The following is an 18,476-nucleotide window of genomic DNA, read 5'->3' as shown; positions in this document are numbered from 1 at the left end:
ACATTTTCCTTTAACATGAAAAAAGGTTTCACTGGTTGTCTCTTGCCTATCATAGACTTGTTCTCCAAATTGGAATGGAATACCATTCAAACAGAACCGAATGATGAACAATTGAACAACTGATGAAGGTTAAACTTTATGCAGTAAAACTTATGTATTAAACAAAAATAATAAAAAGACGTTTGAAGATACTCTTTGTACGCAAATCAGGCGAACACAAAACACACATTAGACGCATAGACATCGTTTAAAAGCATTTTGGACGCAGATCCAACGCATTTTGGATGCAGAGCAAACGCAGGTTGGATGCATAATGGACGCAAATTTGTAGTAGTAAAGGTAGTCTGTATAGGCATGAACTCGGCTTGTGATTGGGTGAAGAAAATCGGCCACTGATTGGCTAAAAATCTGACTACAAAAATAATTCGGGTTTTGATTGGATGAAAACTTGATCGGGATTGACCAATCAAAGCTCCATTTATTTTGTTTAGCGAATCATAACCTGCCACGTCAGAAGGACGTCACCAACTTCACGCTATATAACCAGCGTTCCGAGCTAGAAACTCCACTTTTTTCAAGATGGAGGAAGGTAACAGTGTTTTTTATCAGTCAAGAAGAGAAAATGAAACAAAGCAGAAAAAGAAGTTTGGGTCTGTTCTGCAAGAAAAATCTTTGAAAGGAAAAGATGCAGAAGTAAGAACAACAACAGCAGCAGCAGCAGCAAACACACCAGCAGCAGAAGTAGCAGTGACCGCATCTACAGCAGTAAAGAAACAATTGACATCAGAGAGAACAATGGAGCAAATGGAGTATTTCATGGAACATATTATGCAGAGACACGTGCAACCTTTACGGTTACAGTACAGAGAAAACAGCTTTTTCCTGTCAACTGATAAACAGTACATTTTTGCGCTGGTGACAGAAACCATGAAGAACCCAGATGTCGTATTGCAGCACAGAAAGAACAAGGACAGAGCAGTAAAAAAGAAAACCTTTTTAAAGCAAGTTGGGGTTCATGGAACAAAAGCTCCATGTTACTGTGTAACTGTTATTTTTAATATTGAAGACAACAAAATAATTACAGCGTTTCCAACCCTGTAAACGTCAACATCATCAATAAAAGTGTACAGAGTATTATTTTTAAATTGTAAAAATTGTAATAAACTAACCACTTTATTTCTGACCCTGATTCTTGTTGCAAGTCTCGTTTGAATGTAGTGGGGTAGGAGGGGGTACACAGGGATTGGTTCTCCTCCTTGCTCCTAGGGTACTTAAGCTTTCCCTCCCTCCCTCCACAAGGGGAAACTACTAGGAGAGTTGCTTCTTTTGCACCTTCCACACCTGCAAACCAGCGCTTGTGGAGGGAGGGAGGTATTTTTCTAGGGTACTTCAGCTTTCCCTTCCTCCCTCCACAAGGGAAACCCCCCTTTCCCCTTGTGGAGGGAGGAAGGGAAAGCTGAAGTACCCTAGAAAAATACCTCCCTCCCTCCACAAGCGCTGGTTTGCAGATGTGGAAGGTGCAAAAGAAGCAGCTCTCCTAGTAGTTTCCCCTTGTGGAGGGAGGGAGGGAAATCATGTTGCACATAAGTTACATCCATACCACGCAATTCACAAAATATCCACACGTACTATGTGTAAAACCAACGAATAATATATATTTTGAAGTAAAAATGCCACTCTACTGGAAGTTGGCCATGTCAGGAGTTCAATGTCACGTTTCTATCTGCTTGCTTCACTAAAAGCAAATAAATCATGAACTTCTTACATACAAAAATTACTACAAATACATGCATGCCAAAAGATAAGAAAAGCTAGTTGTACATATTCATACACATGAATTAAGACAGAGTACTGTGGTTTGGTGTAAATGTATTACAATGTCTCACAATGATTCCAATAGCTTTCTCTGGTTTCTGTTTGTCGCTTATTAATGCTTTTCTACCTGGTAAGAATCTTTATAAACACACACTTTTCACGATACTTTGGCACTGACTGTTACAGAAATAATGATGTTTTTTCCTTGCTTTTGTGTTCCAGTAAGGCAATCCACACCTCAGATCCTTAAAGTGAGGATCAGTGGTGTGGAATGCATTATTTTCAGTAACTTACCTCTCATTATAAACAAGAGTTTATCAAGCATCTGTTTAATAAAGGTGTTTGACATTAGAAATGATCAGTTGAGCCACTTTTTAGGTATGTAGGTCTGCTTAGTACAGGGTCTTTTGATAGGGTGAAACAAAGCCAAAAAAGGCAAATAATCTCACATCTCACAGGCCAGTCTTTCTGCAGTAAATATTAACATGGGTGCAGGAAAGGAAACAAAGTTCCAAACTTTTGCTCCCATATTATCACCCATTTAGTAAAGGGTGTTTGCTTCATATGGTGTGTGCATAAAATATCTTTGACCATACTGCAGAGGTATGAGATTGTACGAAGTGAAATTTCAGGACTGTATTGTTGTAGTTCCAATCTTATTAAAGAGATGTGTATATACAAAAATGCCAATGCCTGATGACAGACAACAACTGTTAACAGTTATTGTTCCTAGATGTACATCTTCTCTAAAAGTGGCAAAAACCTAAAACATTCTTCTTTATAAAATTGCTCTTTAAGGGCAAAGTTGAAGAGGTCTATGACCTATAATTTCCAGTCACACCTCCAGACTGGGGAGGGGGTGGAAGGTGGGGGCTGACAAACTTTAAAAGGACACTTTTACCTCTTGGCATTAAAACTTTGTTCTGATAAGTTTTTTTTTACTGCATCTACCCAATGCTTGTCATTTATTTGTATGCATAAGATATTTATTACATAGCAAAATAACAAATTGTCATTGCCCTCAAAAGTATCTACTTAACTCTTAAGTTGGGTCAGTTCTCTTCACCCCAGCTGGGATAAAGGCCACGACTAGTTTCCTCCAAGGGATGTGTTTCTCCCTATGGCTGATCAGTTCAGATTCGAGGGCCATTTACTTGACAGACAAAGAAAATGGTACCAACCTTTCAAAAAGTGGTACAGTATCAGAATTTTGTGAAGAAATACCAGTACTTTTTTGTTTCCATAAGTACCGTACCACTTTTCTGTACAATTTCTTGCCTGTTGTGTAAATGGTCCTTTTAAGCGGCCTTCACACGACAAATTTTTGTTGGCCAACATGTGTTGGCCAACTCTTGTGTTTACATGTCAAACACACATCAAATCACAACATATGCCAACTCGCAACATGGCGTCCGTGGTGCAATGGCACAAAGGGAGAGTTGCTGCTTCAGGCTTGCTTTTATTTTATGTTTTTCGTCGAAGAAACAACAAAAAGCGATGGAGAAACAGAAAGGTTTGGGTAAAACCATACATAGCAAGAAATCCTTCCCTTGGCGTGCACAATACCCTCGTGCAAGAGCTTCGCGCAGAGGATAAAGCCGCGTTCAAAAATTTTTTGCGGATGGTTAAAATTCAGCAACACATGTATGTTTATCGTTCACACGTCAAATGCGAGTTGGCCAACACGAAAAAAAGTTGGCGAGAATAGAGACAAGTTTTATTTGTTGCCAACAGTCGGCCAACATGTTGTTGTGTCATTCACACACGCCAACGTGAGTTGGCCAACAAAAATTTGTTGTGTGAAGGCCACTTTAAACACCCTCTCAGCACTTGTACCAACCATGATTTTCAACTCTGAAAATGCAAAATAATCACCACTGCAAGGGTATCCTGCTTCCTCTGTCCAGCAGAACCAGCTGGACGGCACTTAAGACAGCAGGTAGCCAGTCACACATCACCGTTTTCTTCTCCTTATGACATAGTTGGCATCATTTGGGATGGGATCTATGAATGTCCAAAAGCTGGATAATAATAGTATATGGTCTTGGGTCACCTGAGGTAGTAATCGATAACAGTTGAAAATGCTGCAAATCCAAGTGCACCCATGACAGCCGCTTTCCCACCAGCTGTGTGACAGAAAGGAAAAAAATATTATTGTCAATGAGGTGATGCATAAGTTAGAAATGCAGCACCCTACCTGTGTTCACGAGGAAGGGATTGGGGTAACGAGGGTTAAATAGAGGGAGGCTTATCAGAATTTTTTATATTACACAGTGAGAGGAAATTATAGTTTCTTAGTCTATCTTTTGACAATAGAAGTTACCTTATTTTTTGTATTGTATTTAGTCACCCACACAAACAGAGTACATAAAACGGGTTGAACAGAACAAAATGACGTTCGATTGCTGCTGAGTGCAGATGTGCAAAGCTGTGCTCCTGTTAAAACATCCTAAATTTGGCAAACCAAACAGATTTTACTTAAATGGTGTCCACTAAGCTCAGAAGTAATGAGCAGAAAATTATTGTGTTAAGGCAAAGGTAAAAAGCTGATTCAACGGAACCTGGAGATAATTTAGTTAACAGGAAAGATGGTGGCGATGAAATAGATCAAGAAGGAGATGATGATTTTGTCATGCTGAAGGTTCAAAAAATCAATGTTCAGGAATTTGTTTGACTCTATGTTGACCAATGCTAACAAAAGGACTGATGGCATGATCAAGGATATTGTAGAGCTGAAATCATGTTTACAATTCACTCAGTCCGATGTTGACTACCAGTAACTAAGTATTACCTTGCTTGAGTTGCTAGGCAAAGTCAGGTTTTATTTTAGACTGCACAGCATGATGCACGGGCATTGTGGGGTTACGCAAGTAAAAATATACTGGGAAATAAACTTTACCCAGCACAACAGACATGGTGCCTATTTGTGCCAAGCACAAAGGTATTCGACAATTGAATACCTTTGGCAAATATTGTCAATATTAGATGCACAAGAAGTTGAAATATCTTGGGCCTGTTCTCATGAAAAAAAGCCCCTATAAAATCTCTGAAGGGGACCTACTGGACCTTCACAAGCCATTCTTAGAATAAACCGTGAAAGCAGAAGCATAAAGTTTTATAGTAGAACTGCCCCCCTCTCTAAAACACATTAAACTCATTGCCAAAAGATGAGCTTGGGGGAAGGTGCCTAACACAAGGTGGTGTCAGGTGAGATATGAGCAATGAGTAGAGCATGCAGGTATCCATGGTAACCCTGAGAGTGGCAACTACCCGGGCACCATCAAACTGATAGAATCAGTGGAGATACTAACCAGCTCACAAATATACCATGACCAACAGAAGGGAGGCGGGGGAGAGAGAGCAAAAGCATGCCACAAGCAGATTCAATGCTCAAAGCAAATGCACATCCTCACAGAGCTGGAACATAACACATGTCAGCCACATAAAAAATATTGGGATGCGACTTGCCTCTGAGTCCAATGAGTCCCCCAGTGATACCTCCTGAGAGCGTCCCATTTTTCCAATCACTCTTTCCACGAAACTGTAAAACACATAACAATAGCAAATACACTATGAGCAGCAAACAACTTTAAAATGCATTATTATTCCACTATTATGTCATTTCACCAAATAAGGCCAAGAGAACGCGCAAAATATAAGACCGTAATACACTGTAGTGTCCTGGTTTGACCGGTTTACAACAGAGTGAAAATGGGCAACGACATTTCACTGGCTTTCTGTGTTGTTTATGTCATTTGCACACGCCATATACTGATAGACAGCTGGATGGACAGATAATGCTGGGTGTATTTCAACACTCTTACCAAAGAAGAGAAACCAAATATAAAAATCTTTTTGTAGGTGGAATAATAAATCTCTTATTTGATGGTTTAATATATAATATGTGCAGACATTTTCCTCATTGCTTGTGTTTTTAATTTCCTCCCCCCAACTTGCAAAATATCTGCACGTATTATATGTAAAACCATCAAATAAGATGTATACATTCTCCAAATCTTGCCATGCACTGTGGCAAAAAAGATCTCAAAAGATTGTTTGATTAGTTTACTTCTAAAATAACTATAATATATTGACTTACAGATTCCACTAAGCATTCAGTTCCAGAGAACATGAGACCAACAACACCAAAGTTCTTTCCGTATGAAACTGCACGCGATTTCATGTCTTTAAGTATGGCCTTGGCTGACTCATCAGCAACACCAGTCATGGGGTTGGGCATGGAAGAGTCCATTCCAGCAGTGAACAAGCCAAACACAGCACCAAGACCATAGCCTGCAAGGGAAATAAACAAATCGTTATGTCAGTTGAGTTAAATGTATTTTTGTAGAAATTCTCCATATTCCACCCTACTGGAAACTCCAAATTTGTAATTTCACATTTACCTTAAAAAAACTTTTGCTACTGAGAACTGTAAATGTTTTGTCTTTTGGAGATGCTTTTTATAATTGGTGATGTGGGCATGCCGCAGAATGTCAAAACCTTATTCCTATATCAGGAATTAAAATCTGATTTACAATACTTGTATTTTAACTAAGCCTTACAAGATTTTACAAGGAAGGGGAGGAGGGTTGAATGACACAGCAGGGGTACCCTCCCCCCACCCCCACAAAGAAAAGGAATTGGCAGAAACAAAAGGCCAAGAATATGGGACATGGAAGGGGGGATGCACAATCTGCGAGCCAGCGAGGCATGCGAGGCATGCGAGGCAGACGTGCGAGGCACTCAGGTTAGCCTAAAAAACACTTCGGTTAGCCTAAATAGCACTCAGGTTAGCTTAAATAGCTCCCCGGTTAGCTTAACGGTTAGCATTTATGTTGGGGATTGTTCATGCCTCGCATGCCTCGCATGTTTTGTTCATGCCTCGCACGTCTGCCTCGCATGCCTCGCCATGGCTCGCATGCCTCGCTGGCTCGCATATTGTATACACTCCATGGAAGGTCCAGTTCCTTTTGCACCCCCTCTCCCCACCCCATCCTCTTTCATATCAAAAAGGCAGAATCCATGAACACCATTCAGGCTAAAACAAATTAACTCTTAATGAAAGATGTGACGCTATTTAATTTCATACTTTTCTAACACACTTCTTCATAGTAATTTAGCAAGGAACTCCATCTTAACTTGCGTCCAAACTATTCAAGAACTGTTAATTTGCTTTTCATCCTAAATAACGCAAATTATGGTTGTATCCGTACCTACAACTCCGGCCAAAACAGACTTGAAAGCACAGTTCTCCATCACTCTTTCCACCATAAGTTCCTGTGGCGTTCTTATTACATTTGGAAGTCCAACGGACGGCACGAACGGAGGCCTGTGCTTTCTTGCTTCTTGAACAGCTGGAATGATCGAGCTAAGTGGCATTTGCTCGTTGGGAAACGCAAAGTTTTGGTGCTTGTCTTCATTGGAAAGGTCCGCCATGTTGGATTCGCCGATACAGTCCGCCCCAGACTCTCAAGGGCAGAACAAAACCCGGAAGTCTGGATTTACTGACGTGTCTTTGAGGAAGAGCAGCAAATATGGCGTACCAAACATTTCAGCAAGAATACATGCAAATGCCGGTGGTCACAAGGACGTATGCGACCGCCTGTGTAGTCACAACACTTGCAGTGGTAAGAATAGCCTTGATGTTGAGTTTCCAATGGTTTAATCCGTATTTCGACGCAGTTAGTGGGGCTTGTATGCATAGTGCTTTAACTTAAAAATATTCTTGCTTTGTTTGTTTTTAGCAACTTGAATTGATAACGCCTTTTCAGCTTTATTTCAATCCTGAGCTCATATTCCAAAGATTTCAGGTAAGTCTTTTTTTTGGTGATTATATTTACTGTTGCAAGAGAGTGAAAAAAATAATGTCAATTCATGTAAGATGATTAATTTTCAGAAAATCAAACATAATAACTGAAACTGAAAAGGTTGATTGTTTTCCTTTTTAAAATAAGAAAACAATGTAAATTAAGACACTTTCATACTTAAATTTTTCCTTTCTTTTTTTTCAGTTTTGGAGGCTGGTTACAAACTTTCTGTTCTTTGGAAATATTGGGTTCAACTTTTTCTTCAACATGATTTTCACGTATCCTTTATTACAGGGGGGTGGTTTTCTTCCATGTTCTGATGTATCAAATGATGGTTATCTTTTACAGACAAAAGCCATTTGGGATCACCATTCACTGCACCTTTTTAATAACATGCAGACTCTGAAGTTCAAGATTCAACCAACCACTATGCTTTTCACTGTCATCAATCACCTCAGCAGACCTCTTAGAAAACAAAAACGTTTGGCTCAATGGGGTCAAAAGGTCATTTTCATGTGCTGTGATTGGCAGATTTGGATCCACTTTGTCAGTTTCTGTAATTTTTCCGGTCAGCCAGTTGTTGCCGTAATTATGATTGACAGCAGTAAAACATGCAAATTTATTGTTAGTTGGGGTTGAAGTTCATAGTCCATATGTTATTAAAAAGTGCAGTAGTAATGGTTAGGTTTTTTCTTTGAAAGAGTATACCAACTGAAAAGAAGAGGTTCTTAGTATGTACAATGCCATGCAACTCTCACTGATAGGAGTATGGAAATGGTGAAAGAGCAAATGGTTTGGGAAAATGAGAAATAACAGAATGTGATTCTCTTGGTCAGTAATCCAAACATTGTCCCTTTCAGTGGAGTGGCTGGTAAACAAGGACACCAGACATTCCATTGACTTGAACAAGATACCTACAGGTTGTCAACCGGGAGGGCCACACTTGGTTATGAACAATATAGGAGGTGACTTGAAACCTGCATCCCTGGTAAAAGAGTCGCTGGATACCAGTTGCCATCCAAAGATTGAAGCTTTTTTAGATCACTGATGAAAAGGGCTACTCAGATGGCTCTCTGAAAGCTTTGTTAGAGTTTCTGTTTTGTTTTGCTACTGTTGAGAATTTGTGTCACATTTCATAGTCTGTCGATGATCTTGTCAGTAATGTGGTTATTCTGCATTTCAGTAGCTATTGTTTTATAAATATAGCCTGGTTATTCTGTCTCATAACATCAGCCCTTGACATTTGTTAGATATCGCTACTGTCGGATGTTAGAGGAAGGTTCATTTAGGGGACGGACGGCAGACTTTGTATTTATGTTCATACTTGGAGGAACAATCATGACTGTATCCTTTAAATAATATCAAGTTAACTTGGTAATAATGCCCAATTTATGATAGATACCAGTTGAGATCACACCGGGGCATACTTCTAATGGATAATACCTATAGAACAAAAAAGACACTAGGGGATAGGGCGTTTGAAAATGTCGCGCCCAAAGTATGGAACCGACTCCCTTTGGAAATCAGACAATGCCAATCATTGAATACTTTTAAAGTTTTACTAAAGACATCTTTTTAAATTAGCTTTTTATTAGTTCTCTTATTAACTCATATTTTAATTTTATTGTTTTTTCCGGAGATTGTAAATTATTATTGTTGTTATTATTTAGATTAGCCATTCATAGCCCACTTTGAAAATGAGTGATGGCCTGGGTCGAGAGTAACTGCCCAAGTGATTGTGGGATTGTTTGGGGGGACGCAAAAATGCGAAGATAATAGCCAACGTCCCCCCAAACCTTCCCACAATCGCTTTGGCAGCTACTCTCGACCCAGGCCATCACTCTTTTTCAAAGTGGGCTATTACTTTATATTAAGATTTTGTAATGCGCATTCGATCATATCTCTATAGCATGTTAGACTGCGCAATATAAGAAATAAACATTATTATTATTATTAGTTTTTCAGTCAAAATGACGCAGGCATATGTGGAAAAAAAATCTGAGTTCTCCTATCAGGAGTCGAACCCACGACCTTGCGATTACTAGTTCCGATGCTCTACCACTGAGCTACAGGAGACTCGTGGGAGCAAGGCCATTAAACAGTCTAGTTTCATGAATAAAACAGAAAACATGACATCATATATTTCACAAATACCAATCATCCAAATCCTAGCAGTATGCAAGGTATGAAGTAAATGTGATGGTATATTTCAAGCCTGGTGAATGAATGAATGAATGAGAATGATGTATTATTCTAGAAAGTGACACAGGCATACTCGGAAAGAAAGAAATCCGAGTGCTCCTATCAGGAGTCGAACCTAAAACCTTCCGATTACTAGTTCGGATGCTCTTCCACTGAGCTACTGGAGACTTGTGGGTCAGCTAAGGCCTTTAAACTAGGTTCATGGGACAAACATCCTGCATACTGCTAGGATTTGAATGTCGAACGTGTGGTGTATGAAATAAATGTGATGGTATATTTCCAGCCTGGTGAATGAATGAGAATGATTTATTATTCTAGAAAGTGACACAGGCATACTCGGAAAGAAGAAATGCGAGTGCTCCTATCAGGAGCATGCCTGTGTCACTTTCTAGAATAATACATCATTCTCATTCATTCACCAGGCTGGAAATATATCATCACATTTATTTCAAGATATTTTTTGTTTGTTCTCAATTAACCAGTATGGGTCTACCAGATTGTCTGTGGCAACCATTGATGTGCACATAGCGGAACGTTTCTTAACTTTGTTAACAGATTATTGCCCTGTTTGTCAATTTAGTCTTTCTTGGCCAGGCATTCACCATTATGCTGGTGTACATTTGGAGCCGGAGGAATCCTTATATTCGGATGAACTTCTTTGGTCTGTTAACTTTCAAGGCACCTTTTCTGCCTTGGGTGCTGTTTGGTTTCTCACTCATGCTGGGAAATTCAGTCATGGTTGATCTTATAGGTACAATATTTATTAGTTTTTTGCCTATAAGCTATATATCTTACAGTGTACTGGGTTTGTATGGGTCAAAGTTACAGGGGTAAAGACAATGGATGACACATTCGTGGACTGAATTCCTTAATCTTTATAAAAGCAAAGAGATTCTTCAAAATTTTCTCCAAGTTGGGTGGGTACATTAACATAGTTTTTGTCCACAGACAATATCAGCTGATAAAACATTCCTCATTAGTATGCGGTGTTTTTCCTTATATGCTAATTTCCAATGTTCACAAAAGCATAATTGTTATGAACTCTATTGACACATGCTTTTCCAGGAATGTTTTTGAAGCCATTCAAAACACTCGCAGCACGTTTTTTATTGGGTCTAAAACCGGTTCTAAATGCAATTAAACACTCCTGCTCGTTTTTTAAACATTACTTAATATTGTCCTTCCAGGTATTGCAGTGGGTCATGTCTATTATTTTCTGGAAGATGTTTTTCCTGAGCAGCCCGGTGGTTTTAGGATACTCAAAACACCAGGAATTCTGTAAGTGCTTACAGCATAAGACCACAGCTAGACATTGAGGGATTTATTGTTTGCAAAAAAAAACAAAATTTTCATTCACAGAAAACTTACATGTGCAGCAAAATGCAACACCAACAATGCTCCAAGGGTCTCCCCAGGAGATCCAGGGAACGTGGTTGATACAAGAAATTTCAAAAACCTGTGCTTTTCTCAAGAAAATATTCAGCAAATTGTAATGAATTTCTTGCATTCTTTGCTGTTCTATCACAATATCTGTGCAAGATGACTTCATGTGATAATAATTTTGTTGTTGTGTGTTTCAGACTATCTGCCACCTTGTAAATCTCATAGTGGTAGGTTGTTTTGAAGTACACAGACTATCTCTTCCATCCCTCCATCTTTAAACAGTAACTTGGTCTACTTCCTTAAATTAAAGGGTATTTAAAGCCCTTTTCTCAGGGCTTGCTATATGTCATTGACCATTGGCGTAGTGTTGTCGAGAAATGGGTCTTACTATTTTATTAAACATGAATGTGTCAAAACATTCATTTTCCTTGTTTTTGTTTGTAGAAAAACCATTTTTGATGCACCCCCAGAAGATCCTAATTACCAGCCACTTCCAGAAGAGGATAGACCTGGAGGATTCAACTGGGGTGACGGACAGAGGGTTGGCGCTGAAAACGAACATGAGGATTGACAACAACAACTACCACAGATGGGCTATAATGACTGTCAGAAGACAAAAGCCTCAGTGCTGGCCAATATCTCTTGGGACAGCTAACGCAAACTTTGCTCAAAGTGTTCAGCTGTAACCTGGATATATATTAGCAGATATAATGAGGCTATTAGTAGTGTTGTAGTGAATTTTATGCCCCCCCCCTCCACTCCCTCCCCAAGACAATGTTGATAGCTAAGGGAACTCATTCCACCTGTTACACTGCAAGGTAACTTATCAACATTGGTTGGGATGGGAGAGAAGGCACTTAGTGTAATGTTTTTAAAACTGTCTTAGAAATTTTGGTCCAGGATTGCTGGTTTCCATTTGATTTCTTGATAAATGGGATAGAGGCTTAATATTTATAGAAATCATGTGAATGTAACTTAAGCTAATATCATTAAGACCATTAACTGAAGATTATTAAGAATGTAACTCAATTATTAAGATTATAGTTAATGTTAGAAATACAGTGATTGTTTCTGTGCACGACCAGGTCATTGTTGCTGGAGCACTGTCATGTGGGTGTCCAATCACATCTGGCCAGTGACAAGTTTTTGTAAATATTATTGGACACCTGTGTGGCATGCACTTCACTCACCTAATATATCCTTGTTATGAGCACATAACAGCAAGTTTAACATTAATTTCAGTGGGAGAGCAAAACAAATGACGTAAGCTGGAGAAACCTAGCTCTCCCCCACCTTGTTCACTCCAATTCTGTTTTCCTTCCTCTGCATGATAGGTCGCCCCTGACTATTTAGGAAATGACTACTAGCAGTCTTCATTATCACATTTTGTTATTGATATGTTAATTTTTGGCAATTACACCTTGATGTGCAGTTCAGGACAACTTAAAAGCTACCAGGCCACTGTATTTGTGGCTACTGTTGGCTGATTTGAAATTTAAATACTTGTGTTTTTACTTCCTGAATTGTACTTGCCGCACACTCTTGAATCTCAAGATGCAAGCAAATAGTTCTTGCAGGGCTCAAGACCAGTGGAAGGCACCTAGATTCTGGCTGGTAAAAATATTGTAAAGCACTGCTAGGTTAGACAAAAATGAAAAGTACATGAATCGAGAGAAAAGAAACTAATAAAATTAAAACAAAAGTCTTTGCAGATTTCATAATAGACTTCTCTGCAATAAGTTGAAACAGCTATAAGGAGACAAACGACCCACGTAACTGAGTTTTTCTGTTACAAAAGCCAAATGTGAATGAAAAGTTTCTTTTTGGCTGGTAAAATCAGATGCAGGCCTAAACGGGAAATGGCAGGTTTCCACATCTGACGAGACCCAGGGGTAGTTTCGACTTCCTCCTGCCCCAACCACGTGCCCTGAGTCTCCGAGGATTGGTTTACAAGTAAGAAAGGACTGCCACTCCCAGATTGGCTTGCTTAGCCACACGTAATGCTGTCAGGTAAGCACCCTGATCACAGGGTGCAACAAGCATCATGTTACAAGACATTGCTCTGCCTTCTACCAGTACCTTAAGGATGCTAGTAACTTGACTTATTTCCATGACCACAAGGAAAGAAATGGGCTGGAAGAATGCTAGCAAGCAGAAAATAACCAACACCATCTTGCATGCATGCCATTGTAACATTTCCTGCTGGGTTTACCTGCGATCAGGTTTTTTTTTTTTTTTTGAGAGAGAGAGAGAGAGAGAGAGGGGAGGGAAAGGGTTGAGATGTAGGGAGGGAGGTTAGGATCGCAGGTTACTGCTAGGTGTACAGGTGATGTTCACTGTACAATGCTCACACTAAAATTTAGCATGGTCACTTGGGTTTTATTGCAGTAACCGTGGAAGGCTACTACTTTGTTACACAGCTATTTATTTCGTACTGAGGATATATTTATGAGATCTTTCTCCTCTATATTGCATCATTTTTGTCTTCCCAATGTTTTTCTTTATTTTCTATGGGCTTTATCAACCAATCAGCTTCAACAAATTTTACCCTCTAAGGACATGATGCAGAATATTGAATATGTGTAACTTTTTGTATTTTCAAATTATGACTCAAAGTTTAAAGGTGGGGGAATAGGGGACTTGGACCTTGGAATAATTGCAATTCTTCTTACTAGCCTGGGATAGGGTTTTTTTTTCAGGATATACACTGTTTTGATTTAATTGTAGCAAATTCTTTGACAAGTTGTGTATCTTATTAATATAGTATGTAATACTGGGCCTGGTTGTTTGAAAGCCGATTAATGTTAATCCAGGATCAAAAGTTAACAGAAGTTTTCTGCTTGCTCGTTAAAATAATTGTTTTTTAACTCTAATGTTAAGCTAGTGGTAAAGAACACTCAATGTCAAAACTGAGGGACAAAAATCTTTATTGTTGTGTAATTAAACTTGAACCAAAGTTGTTGTTAATCCAGGACTAGCTTAATTGGGCTTTGAACAACTGGGCCCTGGTCTGTATATTTGTCATGTAATACAGGACTACCGTATATGGGGTTAGTGGTTTAATTGCTTGTATTATAGTCAGAATCCTGATAAAAATAAACTATTTATGCTGGTTTTGTGTCTTATAGGGTGTATACATGTGTAGATGGAAATGTGTAGTTCCAGAGAATACCCCTACCCCTTCCACACAGAAGGGGACGAGCACCCTCAAAGGCCAAAAAAAAAGAAGAAAAAAACTAAAGCAAAGTATGAAGCTTTGTGAAATTTTGCTTGTCGAAGCCAAGAAAGTGTTACTCAACATCATAATGATAAGGAAAAACCTCATTTGCATTTACTTTCAACACACTTTTACATTCGCGACTACAAAACTAGTTTCGTCAATAGACCTCGTCAGTTGGTAGCCACAGTTTGTTTTTAAAATACAGACGACTTCATATAATATAGTACGAGGAATAATCTTAGTATCTAAGTAAGTAAGTAACAATAATGCTACATGGATGGAGGGGGGGGGGGGGGATAAAAATATGAAATGCAAAATACAAAAACAATAAATAACCACAAAATAGTATGAAGCTAAATTGGAATAGCACAATTTCCATATCTTAAAATTCAGCCTGAAACAATAACATCAGTTCAAGGCTCTGGCCAATAAATTGTAGAGTTTATATGGGTTTACTCCCCAGAGCCTTGCAGTGATGTTTATTGTTTCAGGCTGAATTTTTTAAAATATATTGAAATTGGGCTCTTTCCAGAGGGTTGGGGGAGGGGGGAGGGGGTGTTAGAAGAAAACCCCTTCGATGATGGGGGGAGGTATGGATGTTTTCTGGAACTACACAATACACTGGGGTTATTTGTTAGATTTTGGTAACTTTGACATAATCATCTGGCAAGGCACAAAGCTCTTCAATTAATGTTTTAAACCTGTCTAATAAAAGTGCTTTTCTGGTGTTAAGTTTTTGTCAACTGGTATTCAAGTTACATAGAGGATTCCTGGGCTTATATTCATTCAAAGAACCTATTATGGACATATTTTTGAGTGGGTCCAGTGGGTGGGGGTGGGTTAGTGTGCAGAATTTTATCATGCTACTGGTTGTCTGAGTTGTTTATGCTTGTTAATTTATTTGTTCTAAAAGTGTAAACAACGCATGTTGGATTCATAAGGTGATTCATTGGGAGGTGAGAATGAGTAATACCCTTGGGGCAAAACCGCCACCCATTATCCATTTGTGGCAGATTTATGATTTGTTAGACACATTTTAAAGTTGTTTTGAAAATTATAACATCATGATAAGTTTTTGCCGAGCTCCAGATGGGATTTGAACCCATGACCCTCCATGATCTAGTTGGATGCTCTAACCACTGAGCTACTGGAGACTCCACGGTGAGCAAGGGTGAAATGTGGGTCTTTGTTGTTGTTGTTTTACACAAACAAAATTTAAAAGACCTCAAAGTCATGACATTAAAACAGAACAAAAATGTAACCATACTTTTAATTCACTTCAGCAAATTATTTATCAATTTATTAGTATGCAGTAACATCTAACAAAGCTAACAATATTCAGTATTTCAAGGATAAGGAAACCATCAACACAATACGTAAAATATCAACAAAGCTACTGTTACATGATTAGCAATGATACCTTCCTACTGTGACAGAGATTTTCCACAGCAAATACATGTACATTGACATGAAAAGGCATTGAAGTTACCAATATCTGGTAGGTCAGATCACATGCATTTATAATATTTTTGCAGCTAATTCACTGGCAATCCCCAGCATGCGCTTGTGTGTTTATCTCAGACTGAAACCAAAAATTATATTGCCAACGACCGCTTCAATCAATTTTGCTTCAAAAAGTGTGTAAAAATTACCTGGTGTGCCCCAATACCAACATACATATTCAGGGGTAGGCTTGATTTCCACCACTCCCTTGAGTCTGGCTTTCCTCTTCGAGAAGAATCTCTTCGGGGGTGAGCGTGGGCTCCTTTCCCAAACAGCGGCTGGTAATTGAGACTAAATTAGGGGTGACTATTGAAGTCATTTTGCCTATAATTTTTGCAATAGCATGGTGATAGTAGTGATACCATTGCAATACTATTGTGATAATGTTGTAATTTATGTCTTCTTTTAATGTCAGATCATGTGCTGTTATACAGAGTGACTACTTGCTGCCTCTTTAAGTTAAGATGTATCTGAAGTATTGTTTGTTAACAATAGGCTGTTGTTAATCCAACAATGGACTTTTATCAAGAAACAATAATAGGCCTTATCACGGTTTTCGATGCCATTTTGACGGGTAGGCAAACAGGCTTGAAATAACAGTGTTTGTACGGAAATCCGATGTCAAATAATTTTCATAAAATATCGCTTCTGAAAAATTCATGAATTTGAAACTTTTGGCACTAGGAAAAGGATTTTAAGAAAAAAAATTGAGGGATGTAGCTGTGACAGAAAGCGTCCAGTCATGTTTTGAACTTTGCATACATTTCACTGTATTTTTTCCCGTGAACTATTTTAAGCAGCAGTTCACGGCTAGTTTGCTATACAGACAAATGTATGGAAAGTTCCGAACACAACTGGACGCTTTCTGTCACAGCTACATCCCTCCAATTTTGTTCTTAAAATCTTTTTTCTAGGGCCAAAAGTTTCCAATTCATAAATTTTTCAGAAGCGATGTTTTATGGAAATTATTTGACATCAGATTTCCATACAAACACTGTTATTTCAGACGTCGAAAACCCTGATAAGGCCTATTAGGATACAATCTTAACTTGGGAGGGTATTGTGAGTCTGGCCCCTGAAACAAGCTACTATCAAACAAGTTGAATTTTAACTCTTAATGTTCCTGGTTTCACAGCAATAAACAACACTGATAAGCAAGGAACAAGGGATGTATTTTTCAATCACAGGAAAAGGACTTCAGCAGATTCTTTAATGACTACAGAACTATCGATAGTTGAGAAAAACTATTGCAGTAGTTATTGATAGTTGAAATCGCTATTGATGCGTTACCACTGGAACCCTCACTTTTGCGATAAATTGATAGTTGGATGTATTGCTGAACATTCCTATACATAATCTCCTCTGTGTTCTCCACATATTTCTTGGCACTAGTTAGGTGAATTTGTACATTCAAATATCAGGATGTTTCAATCTTTGGTCATTCTCACGGCATGTACATTTGATCAAGTGATGCTAGAATTAACTACGACAAACTGGAGGTTTCTATCAGAGTCAATAAAATTATAGACTGAGAGCAAGCAATCTAATGTTGTTTTAGCACAACTCAGGGACCAATCCGTCCAATAAAGAAATTCCGTGTACGGTTTACGTCTAGTTAGTTGGCTTGTAAGTTCGGCAATTTTCTTGCATGCACTCCCAGGGCAGTACATTGAAAATTATACCACCCTTGTGAAGCCAATCAGATTGGGAGTTTGCCTAACAGTTAGTCTCTCAGTCACTGGGTTATGTCAAGGTGGAATTAGGTACTGGCCAATACTGGGCCTTAAGGACAGTGCTTCCTAATACAGAAGCATCTTTGTGTCCCTTATGATTATGCGGCAAAAGCATATCTTAATAAAAGGGTTATTAGAAAAAAGAAAATTGGGGGTAACCACCTCATTACCCTTCAAAAACTCATTAATAATTCATGTGCCTATTGTCCTATCGAATGGTCAATAAAACATGTGCAGTGGTTTTTTAGCATGTGGTGTTTAATGTTTTTCTCGTATGCTAATTTCCAACATTCACAAAAGCATCATTGTTATGAACTCTCTACACACGCTTTTCCAGGAATATTTTTGAAGCCCTTTAAAAAACTCGCAGCATGTGTTTTATCAGGTCTAAAACCACTCGGCTGTGCCTTGTGGTTTTAAATCCTGATAAAACACTGCTGCTCATGTTTTAAACATTACTTAATCTCCTTTTAATTCTAATTTTAACACATGCTACGATCAGCTTTTTGCTACAAAGTCATAAACTGTGCCAAAAACACTTTAACTAAGTAAGCACCATACTTAAGAAAACAGTATTTCTCAGACCCTCCTGGGATGTGCAGAACAGATGCGTAGTTGCAAAAGGACGCACCACCCAAGTTAAAGCGTCAAGAGCAGCTTTGTAGCATGGAACTGACATGTTCAGCCAATTTTGGTTGGAGTACCTAAAAGCATTCTCAGATTTGGCTGTTATCTTCTGAGCTTTGGGCCTCTCAAGAAAAACTTTTTCAGGCAATTATCTCGATTTTCACTATCTCCATCTCTTTTTACATT

At 38.7% G+C, this 18,476-nt stretch overlaps 2 protein-coding genes across 2 annotated transcripts; one reads left to right on the top strand and one right to left on the bottom strand.

The window, feature by feature from the left end:
* Positions 1–3,801: 3,801 nt before the first annotated feature.
* Positions 3,802–7,284, bottom strand: LOC146482727 (mitochondrial import inner membrane translocase subunit Tim22-like). Its single transcript, XM_085106797.1, has 4 exons — positions 7,029–7,284; positions 5,915–6,108; positions 5,284–5,356; positions 3,802–3,941 (listed from the first exon to the last, which is right to left on the bottom strand). Exons 1-4 carry the CDS (start codon positions 7,249–7,251, stop codon positions 3,865–3,867), a joined length of 567 nt encoding a protein of 188 aa, XP_084962923.1. The 5' UTR covers positions 7,252–7,284; the 3' UTR covers positions 3,802–3,864.
* Positions 7,285–7,291: 7 nt separating this feature from the next.
* LOC146482726 (derlin-2-like) lies at positions 7,292–12,920 on the top strand. Its single transcript, XM_085106796.1, has 7 exons — positions 7,292–7,442; positions 7,560–7,625; positions 7,827–7,900; positions 8,873–8,966; positions 10,380–10,575; positions 11,012–11,102; positions 11,652–12,920. Exons 1-7 carry the CDS (start codon positions 7,350–7,352, stop codon positions 11,776–11,778), a joined length of 741 nt encoding a protein of 246 aa, XP_084962922.1. The 5' UTR covers positions 7,292–7,349; the 3' UTR covers positions 11,779–12,920.
* The last annotated feature ends 5,556 nt before the right edge of the window (positions 12,921–18,476 follow it).

This window comes from Pavona decussata, unplaced genomic scaffold, assembly GCF_977016875.1.
Source record: "Pavona decussata unplaced genomic scaffold, jaPavDecu1.1 SCAFFOLD_44, whole genome shotgun sequence".
In the NCBI taxonomy this organism is placed as follows: domain Eukaryota; kingdom Metazoa; phylum Cnidaria; class Anthozoa; order Scleractinia; family Agariciidae; genus Pavona; species Pavona decussata.
The sequence above is the reverse complement of the archived record's forward strand: the minus strand, read 5'-3'. Positions and strand labels throughout refer to the sequence as shown.